At 38.0% G+C, this 11,460-nt stretch overlaps 1 protein-coding gene across 6 annotated transcripts; it reads right to left on the minus strand.

Moving 5' to 3' along the window:
* Nucleotides 1-247: 247 nt before the first annotated feature.
* LOC6648357 (uncharacterized protein DDB_G0283357) lies at nucleotides 248-11,338 on the minus strand. 6 transcript variants are annotated; one of them, XM_047011397.1, is made up of 13 exons: nucleotides 11,203-11,338; nucleotides 10,758-11,114; nucleotides 7,978-10,690; nucleotides 7,347-7,917; nucleotides 3,090-3,588; nucleotides 2,892-2,995; nucleotides 2,425-2,815; nucleotides 2,169-2,357; nucleotides 1,819-2,007; nucleotides 1,168-1,281; nucleotides 1,044-1,095; nucleotides 871-983; nucleotides 248-808 (listed from the first exon to the last, which is right to left on the minus strand). In XM_047011397.1, the coding sequence occupies exons 2-13, from the start codon at nucleotides 11,100-11,102 to the stop codon at nucleotides 644-646; spliced, it is 5,445 nt and encodes a 1,814-aa protein (XP_046867353.1). In that variant the 5' UTR covers nucleotides 11,103-11,114; nucleotides 11,203-11,338; the 3' UTR covers nucleotides 248-643. The 6 variants fall into 6 exon arrangements, with proteins under 6 accessions (XP_046867353.1, XP_046867352.1, XP_046867351.1 ...); XM_047011396.1 differs by having other exon boundaries at nucleotides 7,347-7,884; nucleotides 7,945-10,690; nucleotides 11,203-11,337; XM_047011395.1 differs by having other exon boundaries at nucleotides 7,347-10,690; nucleotides 11,203-11,337.
* Nucleotides 11,339-11,460: the final 122 nt, after the last annotated feature.

The following is an 11,460-nucleotide window of genomic DNA, read 5'->3' on the forward strand; positions in this document are numbered from 1 at the left end:
ACACCTTTTTTTACATAGTTTTCATATGTCTCACGGTCAATTAGTCTTAAAAACTAAGAAAAATCACTTGAAACTTATCCAAATGTAAATAAATCTGATTATATATCAGAAAGATCAACTAGTGATAAAACAACACCTTTTTGTTATATGCTTGGATAAAACTGTTGATCTATCAATCTATTGGATAAAACAAAAGTACAGCCAGCCACGAAATGTAGAAAAATTATCCAATTTTAATGCCATTGTATTGTATAAAATTGTAGTATTTATTCTTTATACAGATTTGTCACATACATTTTTATATATGTAAACTCTAATGATAATAATTTGTGTTGAGTGTATGAGTTGATTTTTGTCGTTATTTTTCGATTTCTAAATGAGATATCATTGTGTATGTGTGTAAAGGTCTATAAAATTATATATATATATAGACTTTTTTATATTTCAAAATTGAGCACAATTGTAAAAATTGTTGCTTGGAAATGGATTGAATGTTGTAATGGTAATGATACTTGGTTAACCCACCACTTGAGGGTGCAGCATGCAATCATTGTATTATATGGACCGTGTAATTACAGAAATTCTGTTTGCCATTTGGTGAGCCAGTGAGCCGGGCGGGCCGGATGGATGGATGCGTTTTAGCCTAACGTCGCTGTTTATTAACACGCTCAATAAATTTGGTTTTGTTAAGCGCTCGATTGCCAGCATTCGGATCCATCATGCGCTTCCAATCAGTTTGTCCAACCACAAATCCGATGGCGCGCATTTTTTCCTGGGCACGCCTCTCCTCAATGTCAGCCCATCGTACCTGTAATACATTAATATTATTGATATCATTTGCCAATAGATCTAGGATGAAGAAATACATACACGTTTCTTGCCATTGCTACTACTTGAAGGCGGTATCCAATCATCTATTTGCAAATAGTCAGCCATGCTGGTTTTACGCTTTCCCAGTAAATGCTTTGTGCCATCCAAACGGGCTAAAAGATAATATATTTATTCAATTCTCATGTATTAGACGACTTGATAAAACAACTTACCTAGACTATCTTTGCTGGTATCGTTTTCCCATTTACTTTTCAAAAAGCCATACTGCAATTTTTGAAACACAAAAACAAAGTATTACCAATTCGCCCAGGGGAAATGTCATCCAAATACACTTACACTATTCAAAGCATCAGCGCTATTGCTATCATCCTCTTCGGCGATGTCATGTGGATTGGTTGTTGCCGGTCCTGTAGAAACCGATGTGGAATCTTCATTGAAGGCATTGTCATCCTAAAATATATATTCATCATGGAAACAACAATTAAAAAGAAAATAAAAACAAAAATCAACAACTAAAAGGCAAGATCTATGTGCTAAAAAATATAATTTTACGTCTGTAGGTTGAATGTATCGAGATTAAGCATTAGAAAGTACACGACGAAGGGAAAACTTTAAATATAATGTTTTCGAATCGCCTTCAAAAGACATACATATATGGAAATATGTTTTATAGATAACAAATTGGCAAAAAATGTGTGTGTGTTAGCTGAAACGGTGAGAACCCTGCCAAACACACACACACACACACACGCACACACACAAAATGTGTCAAATGTGGCTTCAAAGAGTAAACAACATTTGGCAGTATTATATCAATTACAATTTCCCCCTTTGCATACACAAATAATATGTAGATTTATCACCAAATTTGTTTTCATTATTATATCTAGGTATCTAATCAAAATTTGGTTTATATATGTATATGTAGGTATATCAATTTTACTTGCATCTACTTTTTGTTTCTTTAGCAGTTTTGTTTATAGTTACCGTAGCCATATTCTCAACATCTTCCATTTCAACCACATTCTCCAGCAATGAGGTCACATCTAGTTTGATGTAATGCAATGGTGTGGCACACCAATTATCCAAAACCAATTGTATATCCTTCTCGCTACGCTTGTGAGAGTTGCGACCCAGACAGGTTTCCAGATCACAGTGCAGGTCAACAATGTAGGGCTGTAATAAAAGCAAAAAAAAAACACAACATAATATAAATATTTTTGGCAATGAAATGACCTTTATGTTGCCGTAGTTGTGGGATCGTCTCTCTATTTCTCGAAGCATCTTCTGCAAGGGTAAAAAGGGTATATATAAATATATTGAAAGTTTTGGCTTACCACAAAATTGGCATCTTTAGCATGACAATAGAATTCATTCAATGTACGCAAGGAATTGTTATTGCAATCTACAATTATGAAATCATGTAGATTATCGCTAAGAGTTTTCTTGTACGATTTAATCAAATATTGCATATAAGTCTCCTCCATGGTTTCATCATATTCATATAGTATCTCTTTTTTAGGTATCTGTCAGACAATATAACAAAATTAGCCAATGCTTTTTGAGTTTATTAATGTTTTTTTCCATCTATACCTTTTTGCCTGTCTTTGGGCATTTTTCGTCATAGTCATTCTCAATGATGAAATAATCATCAATGCTGAGTATACGAGGATTAGAGCCACCCATTTCGACTTCTTTGTCCTTGATCAAGCGGACTACATATGATTTACCGCTACCGGGAGGGCCGCGCAATATGATACACATACGTTTGGGTCGCGTTAAGCGTCCTGGCTGGATTAGCACCTCATCAATGGATATGGTATTGAAATTTTCATTGGTAGGCACACAGAACTCAGGCAGTTGCACTTTAGCCGGCTGGATTGCAGACAGATCCGCTGGCGGTTCAGCTTCAGATGGAGCTGACTGCTGCTCCTGGTGCTGTAACGTTGCTGGAATTGGAATTGTGTGTTCCTGCAATAGATTTCTGCAACAAAACAAGGCAACACGGCAACGAGGCCATTAACAGCTATGACTAAACAAACTAAATTGTCTCTATTTACTCTTCCCCATCGGATATATCCTCGAGATCCTCGGTTGCCTGATTGCTGGCATCATTGGCCATCATTTCATGACTATCCTCCGCTTGAGGTTCAGCGATTGATGGCTAAAGAAATTAAAGGAAAACCCAAAACAAAACACATTGAATTTTCTGTTTGCATTGTCGAGACGAATCGCAATTCCCATGCAAAGAAACTTACCTTCTCGATAGTAGTTTGAGCATTATTTTGAATGATTTCATCGGATTCGGCTGACGGTACCGATTGCAATTGGCGATTTAAATGCATTTGCATGCGAGCCTGTTGACGCTCTTTTTTATTTTTTTTTCTATTTCTCCTCTTGCTATTTACATTGTTACTGTTGTTGTTGTTGCTGGTGTTGTTGTTTGTTGGCAGTGGTCCTCCGGTTCCTCTAAAACCAGGTCCTACATTCCCCATTCCTTGATCCAGAATAGGTGTCATCGGTATATTACGCGAGGCATGTCCATACTCAAATGTTTTCACTGGCCTAAAATCGGGTTCGGGTGGCAAACAAGAGCCAGGTCCAAGTCCAGGACTGATCCGAGGACCTGTTTCCACTGATTTGTGACCATAATCGATAACCTTGGCTGCCGTATTGCTATTCTTATAATCAAACACTTGCATTGGTCGATAGACTGGCTCATTCGGATGCGATTGCTGATTGATCGTGTGTTCATCTCTGCAAACGTGGTCGTAGGGGGGAGGGGGAAGGGCCACCACAGTGGCGAGTTCGTATTTTCGTATCAATTGTTAAACTTTTTGTGCTTTTTTTTCATATTTGTTGTTGTTGTTTTTTGTTACGTTTTTTTTTTTTTCAAAATAAATACTTTCAAACCCAAAGAATAAACACTTAAAATATTTAATCGGACCGTGCTATTGAGTTTTAGGATATAACAGATAATGCGGACAATGGGGACGACATGGCACGAGAGCAACAAATATATACATGAAATCCTGAATAAACTAAACTTAAACTTATTCTATATAGTAACATGTTAAGACTCGGTGGACAACAAGTATCAATTTCGACCCCCAAAATATGAAATTTATATTTAATATTAATGATAAAAGACAAAAAGAACAATGGGACAAAAGGAAGTTCATACTCTCTAATTTGTCTTTATAGACAGCAAATCTCTCTCTCTCTCTCTTTCTCTTTTTCTTTAAGACATGAAAATGTCTCTCAAGAATTTCTCTATGGCAATCTCTCTCTCCCTTTCTTTAAGAAATAAAATTGTTTATTTGTAATGGGATAAAATACCCAAATTAGTTATGATTAGTTAATTTTACTCTCATTAACTGAATTTTTCAGCAAACTTTTTAATGATTTGAAAGGAGCTTGTCCTTCTACTGTTCCAAGATTTAGCGATGGGAAATCTAATTGCAATTCAAGTGAGCCACTTGAGCCTAATATCAACCAAAGAAAACCCATAAGATCTTATCAATAAATTGATTAAAATGGCATTGAATTATCAAAATATTTACGTATAGACCCAAGACATTTTCGCCATAATATACAATTGCGAAACCCATCTAATTTATATCAATAAAGTTTATATGGACAGACAAATTGCAGACAAACGGACAGACAGAATGGCATAATAGAAGAAAATTTGGTTTCTATTATTAAACAAAAAAACAGACCAACAGAAAATGTACTATCAAAATTATTAACAAATGGCCTCAATATATGTATATATAATTTCTTTTAAACATTTAAGCTACAATATTCTTGCCCATAATACAACAACACATTGAAATAGGTCTCTCATTTTTGTCACTTAAAACAGATTTATTCGTAGTAATTTGAATCGTTTCATATAACTTGATTAAATATATATATATATGTATATATATATATACACACACACATTTGCATAATGTAATGTATATACACATATATCATTTATATTTGTTAAAATAAGCAAAAACAAAAAAAAATTAACAAGAAAAACCTTCATTTTATTTTATTTAATTTTTTAGCTGAGAGAAAAAATGTTTTTTTGTTTTACTTTAAATTCAGAATTATTAATTACAAAGACAAATGAATGGAGGGGATTGAAACTATTCATTATTTGCTTTCAATATATTTTGAAATTTTCATGACTACATTAAAGATTTTATTTCAATTGTTTCATTAAAATACATATTCTTTGATTAATTAATTTTCATTTTTTTTTTCTTTGCTTTTTATCTTTACCTCTTTGCAGTGGGTCAGAAGCTACGATTTTTTGGCCTAAACTCTCTCTAGAAAATTAATTGTTTACTTTATCAAATCTTAATTTGTGGTGTTTCTTTAGTTTTAAATTTTGAATTTCATTTCTCGCAAAATATTGTAAATTTTGCATTTTGTTTAAAACAAAATTGTAAAAAAATATATAAGTACTTTATTTCAAATGTGTTTTCTTTCACTTGAAAAATTATTAATAAACCAAAAACAAATAAATTTTATGTTTTCCAGCAAATTTGGACTTTCGAGTTTTAACGTTTTGACGTTAAAAAAAATTAAAACATATGCATATATGTTTCAACTTACACCAAATAATAAGTAAATTCTGAAGAAATAAAAAAGTAAAATTCTTTTTTTTTAACTACTAACATTAAATGGCACAAAGGAGGCCGCTGAATTGAAAATCTGTGGGTTTCATATTACTCAGTTGTTCATTATTCAAAATCTATAATCTAAAGTTGATAAACTTCTATAACTAGGAAAAAAGGGGATGGCTTTAAATGAAATCTTATTGATGAATATGCTCTTAACTTCTCTTTAAGGTAGAGAAAATGTAAGTTTTGGACCAAAATCAGCGCTCCTGGCCCACCCAAGGGGAAAATCGAGAATAATGCCGAAACACATCTCAATTTACACTAAAAACAGAAAGAAATAGAACTATATATATATAAATTTGCGAGAATCTGGATCGTTTTCCAATTATGTCCACACTGCACTGTTGTTTTACACGTTTCTATTGCTCCTGTTCCTGTCATTAAAATGGTTCATACCGCTGCTCTCAGACCACATCATAAACACACACACACAGACAGAGAGAGAGAGCGGAACACAAATGTTTACAATATTTTTTTTTTTTTTGGTTTTGTGTAACATTATGTTTTTTTTAGGTTTTTTTTTTTTTAGTTGCATAAAAGTAGAAGAGAAGAAAAAAACGGGTATGGAATCGAAATTCCAGCATTAACGTTTACAAGAAGAAAATAATGCTTGACGCAAAATAACAACAAATTTACATTAAGCTAAATATATATATTTAATTTTTTTTAATTTTTTGTTTTATTTTTTTTGGGTGGGGGGAGGGCAAGTGGATTTTAATAGTGGCAAACTATAACTGCTACAAATAGGAATTGGGAGCGGAGTATACACATTCACTGGCGTATGATTCGCCAGGAATCCCAGAGAGAAACTCCTAACAAATGCTTAAAAAACAACTGTCGACCCGAATATTGACGTAAATTTTAAGCTATAAGCTATATTCTTTAGAATGTTGGAATAAAGCAAGCAAAGCTTATACACTATATTTTCAGAAAGTTTAAAAAAGTTTGCCTCTTATAAAAAGGCAATTTAAAATGCTTAAATACTAGACGAAAATTCTCTCCAACTCTTGATAATCTCTTTAATATTTCAATGACAGACAGACAGACAAACAAAATATATCCTAATCAAACGATATAATCCTAATGTTATATCAAATAAGAAAAAGCCATCAACTTTTATGTGTTAAGTGATAATATTGAAACAACTCAAAAAGTAATTGGCATTTGGAATCGAATGCAGAGACTTCCATTAGTATAAGATTGAATTATATGTATCTGAACATATCTGGTATATACTTGGTCGTTTCTTCTTCTTACAGCAAAAGAAATATGACTGTATTCAAAATAAAAGTTCATTCATTCTAATGATCTTGAAATTAAATTGATGCGTCCGTACAGAAGCAATTGAGGCCTTAAATGATCAAATTTTAACGCAGTTCAAAAGGAATCGGATTTTAAATTCAGGATCTTTAGAATCAATCAACGTAAATTTTAGATACAACAATTTTTAATTAATTAATTTATATATTTCCTTGTTTATATAAATGTTTGGATATATTTAAATGTGAAAAATTTTCCAAAATAATCGTCATAGAATCTCTCATCCAGCAAGGCATTAAAGAATAAATTTCGATTTCGAATTGAATTGCTCAAGTCTTAAACAATATATATATTATGTATATATAATTATTTAAACAAGCTCTATTTGGTGGTCTATTGCTTAATCTTTGATTTTAAAATATAAATTTATTGATAGGAAAAAATTTTTCTTCCTTTTGCCTTCTGATTGATCAGCATTTAACATAACCCAGAAGATTTGCATTTGCCGAGTGTTATCTTATTGATTGATTAGTTATATTAATTTTTTATCTCGTGGAGTATTTAGATACATACCCATTGGGTCCATGTTTTCGGTTTTGATTCCCAGGGTGGCCGCCGAAATTGTTTCGTTGCTGTTGTCCAAATTGTCGAGCATTGGGATGGGGTCCACGACCACCACGGAAGCCACCATTACCTCCATGGCCGGGGCCAGGGCCAGGGCCAGGACCTGGACCATCATCGAAATTGGGCATTGGCATTCCACCACCTTGGCGTCGAAATGGATTATCATTATTCGGATGTTGATTTGAGTTATTATTGTTATTGTTATTCGGTCCAAATTTATTTCCAAAGGGGCCACCAAATGGCCCAGGTCCGGGTCCGGCACCAGGACCAGGACCTCGATAATCAGGACCGTAATTGGGATCACCGCGATGTGGCTCATTAAATCGGCGTCCATGTCCAAAATTGTTGTTGTTGGGTCCAAAATTATTCGGACCAAACTGACGAGGATCATTCATATCAAAGTTGTTGGAATTAAACGGCGGACGGGAATTAAATGGAGGGCCACCGAAATCATTAAAGTTATTTCCCATTCCTTGCGGACCACCACCTGGTCCGAAATCATTAAAGTTATTTCCCATTCCTTGCGGACCACCGCCCTGACCAACACCTGGTCCGAAATCATTAAAGTTATTTCCCATTCCTTGCGGGCCACCTTGCGGACCATTGCCCGGACCACCACCTGGTCCGTAATCATTAAAATTGCCTCTAACACCGGCGCCGCCTCGTTGATTAAGTCCACGACCTGGCATGTTGCCTTCACCTCTACGTTCTGACGATTCAATGGACTCATCCGGTTTTTTCTGCTCACTTTCTGACGATTTGTTGCCACCGCCGTCGCCACCATTTTTTCTTTTCTTTAGCCATCCAGTAAAACAAATGGCGCCGCCTTCATTACCTGGCTCATTTAACTTTGATTGTTTTGGATCATCTTTAGTTCCCTGTGGTTTACCGTTGCCACTGGCTTGGGCCACGGCCTGGGAAAGATTATTGATAAATTCAGTATCCTTCATTCCCTCAGCTATATCGGCAATTGGTTTAGACGATTTGGCATCACCTTCCACTAAATCCAGACCAGGAATACCCTCGCTTTTCTTGAATATGTTTGTCATGGGCGTTTCATGGTGGTCCGGATTTGCATTGCCATCACCTCGGTCAGCAGCAGTAGCGTTATCATCATCATTATCTCCTTTACCGCCGCCATTGTTAGCATCATCATCATCCTCATCATCATCGTCATCCAGCGATATGGTTATAATATTTTCCTGTGGCTTCACCTGCTTGGATGCTGTGGCCAGCATACTCTGATTTTTCTCATTGGTGATGCTTTCTTCATATTTGCGCTTGCCTAAACTCATTGATGGTTGAGATAGTTTCTGGGATTGTGGATTCTGCTGCTTTTGTTGATTTAATGGAGGTTCCATAAATTTAGGAGCATCCGACACAGACGACTCGTCTGGTTTACTTTGACCAACTCGGCCATGTCCAGATCTAGAAAATGTTTCTTTTACAAGGTCACGTGAATCAGAATCTTTAGAAGCATTTCCATCCTTGGTTGTATCAGGTTCTTGGTATCTGCCACTGTTACCTCCGAAATCTCCTCCGCTTCCGCCTCCCACACCACCAGCACCAACACCAACACCACTACCACCTCCACCTCCACTAGTTTGTGGGCTTTGCTGTTGCATTTGACGGCGACGACGCATTTGCTCGCATTTCTCAGCAATGTTACGTCGCTGCTTCTCAAACTCCTCCTCATATCGACGATATTCTTCACGATCTGGATGATTGGCGTTTTCTCGCTTCCAGTTTTCGAACTGTTGCTCCCACTGATAGAACAAGCGATCGAAATTCACCTCATTCAAATCAGAGCCACGTTGCGGTTGCTGTTGTGGGTTGTTACCAAATTGACTGCGAAACCCACCATCGTTACTACCACCACCACCGCCTCCTCCTCCAACACCACCTCCAACACCACCTCCTCCAACACCACCTCCTCCAACACCACTTCCTCCAACACCACCTCCGCGTTGCTGCTGATTCTGTTGTTGCTGTTGGTTACCACCATCCCAGCGTCCACGACCAAAATTCCCAAAGTCGGTACGCATTTCAAAGCCGGGACCATCTTGACTCGATTTTTGATTGTTTCCATAGTTCGAGTCACTTGATTTCGGTCCATTGCGTCCAAAATTGTCTCGATTGCCGGCGCCTCTAGAATTGTTCTCATAAGAGCCATAATCATTCGATGATTGGGGTGGATTATTAGTATTAAAGGGATTAGTTGTGTTCCGTTGATTAGATCCAACACCACCACCATCATCATCGCCATCGTTCCAGTTCTTTCGATTGTTGTCCTTGTCTTGGCTATTAAACTGCCAGCGATTCGAACTTGATCGATTTTCATCATCTTCCCAACGGCGCTGTTTGTTATTACTTCCACCAAAACCACCACCGCGAACTGGTTCATTTGATGACGCATTTCCTCCGCCTGCGGAATCGGATGGACCATTTCGTCCACTTCCAGCATTATGTGGGCCATTCCATCGTCCAGATCCTCCTCCTCCGATTGTTTCATTATCGTTGGGTCCTCTCCAGCGGCCTTCGCTGTTTCCCTCATTGCGGGAATTCCAGCCTCGTGATTCTCCGCCACTGGTACCGGTAGCAGTACCACCTTCGCTATTGCTGGGTGGTCCACTCCAGCGTGAACCAGGTCCATCATTGCTCCAACGTCCCGGTCTACCGCCTTCACCGGTGCCAAAGTTACTATTGTTTGAATCATTCCAATGATTTTTCGGGGGCCCATCTCTTTTAGGTGGACCGCCTTCCCAGGTTCCTCCACCTTGTCCCGGACCCGGTCCTTGGCCTTGGCCGCCCCTCCATAGATTGGGTGGTGGATGCTTTAGTTTGGGATCTCCAATCTCACCTCCCACAAATGGGGGTGGTTGCTGCAAATTAGCAAAACCAGATGATTGATCATCGGCCCTACCAGCAGAAGGGACAGCAGGCTGTGTATAATATTGGTTTGGTGCCGGCGCTGTGTGTTTCTGGTGTGACCACGATTCCTGGGGCATCGGCGGAGGTGGCGGTTGATTATAAATTTGAGGCTGAGCTGTAATCTTGCTAGCATTTGGAGGCAAAACTTGAACACCGACTGCCGGTACTGATGATGTATAGTATGGATTACTTGGAGGATAGGCTTGAGGGCCAGGTGGTGCTACTTGGGGCACTGGTGGATTTGCTGGTGGGGCTGCCACTGGCACTACAACTGGTGTAGCTATTGGTTGGGTTGCTGCTGTAGCTACTGGCGCAGCTGCTGTAGTTCCTGTAGTCGCTGCAGCTGCCATTTCACGTTTATACTAAAACAATCAATAACAAATAAATAAATTTTTGTACAAATGCATTTTGGATGAATATAAAACGCACTTGCTCTCCATATTGGGCATGCCATTTAGCATATTCTTGCTGATACGCCTGCCACTGTTGCCAGTGCTGCTGTAAGGCATACTGCTGTTCCGGCGTCATGGCTGCATATTGAGCTGGCGTATATTGTTCATATGGATTGGCTGATTGAGATGACGCTGCAGCTCCCGCTACTGGAGTAACTCCATATGATACCGGCATTACCGTTGCAGGAGTCGCTACCGTCGCCGATGGCTGATCACTTGGCGGTGGCGGCGGTGGGGCACTAGGCAATGGCGGAGGCATGCTCGGCTGTGGAGCCGGTACCGTTGCGCCTGCTGCCCAGGCCAATGCCCAATGATTCGACATTGCTCAAATTGCCTGAAAAAAAAAATCCATTTGCTCACTCACACTCACAATCACCACGTTCGGGAGTTTTATCTAATAAGCAAAACTGCCCGGCACTTACCAACTCGTTTGAATAACTAACTATCAAATATTTAGCGATATTATAATTTCTGCAGTTATTGACGCTGCTGAAGCAAAAGGAAAAAAAGGAAAAAATTCACTAGTTCGACATTTGACTTGAAAACTAGAGATGAAAGAGCCATTGACAAGCAAGCACAGTGCGATAATCAATTGCTCTTGTTGTTGTTGTATCGATAACAATCGATAACAATATCGTTTTCAATCAAAAATATGTTACTTTTTTACGAAACCCCAGGTG

This window comes from Drosophila willistoni, assembly GCF_018902025.1.
Source record: "Drosophila willistoni isolate 14030-0811.24 chromosome XL unlocalized genomic scaffold, UCI_dwil_1.1 Seg141, whole genome shotgun sequence".
Taxonomy (NCBI): domain Eukaryota; kingdom Metazoa; phylum Arthropoda; class Insecta; order Diptera; family Drosophilidae; genus Drosophila; species Drosophila willistoni.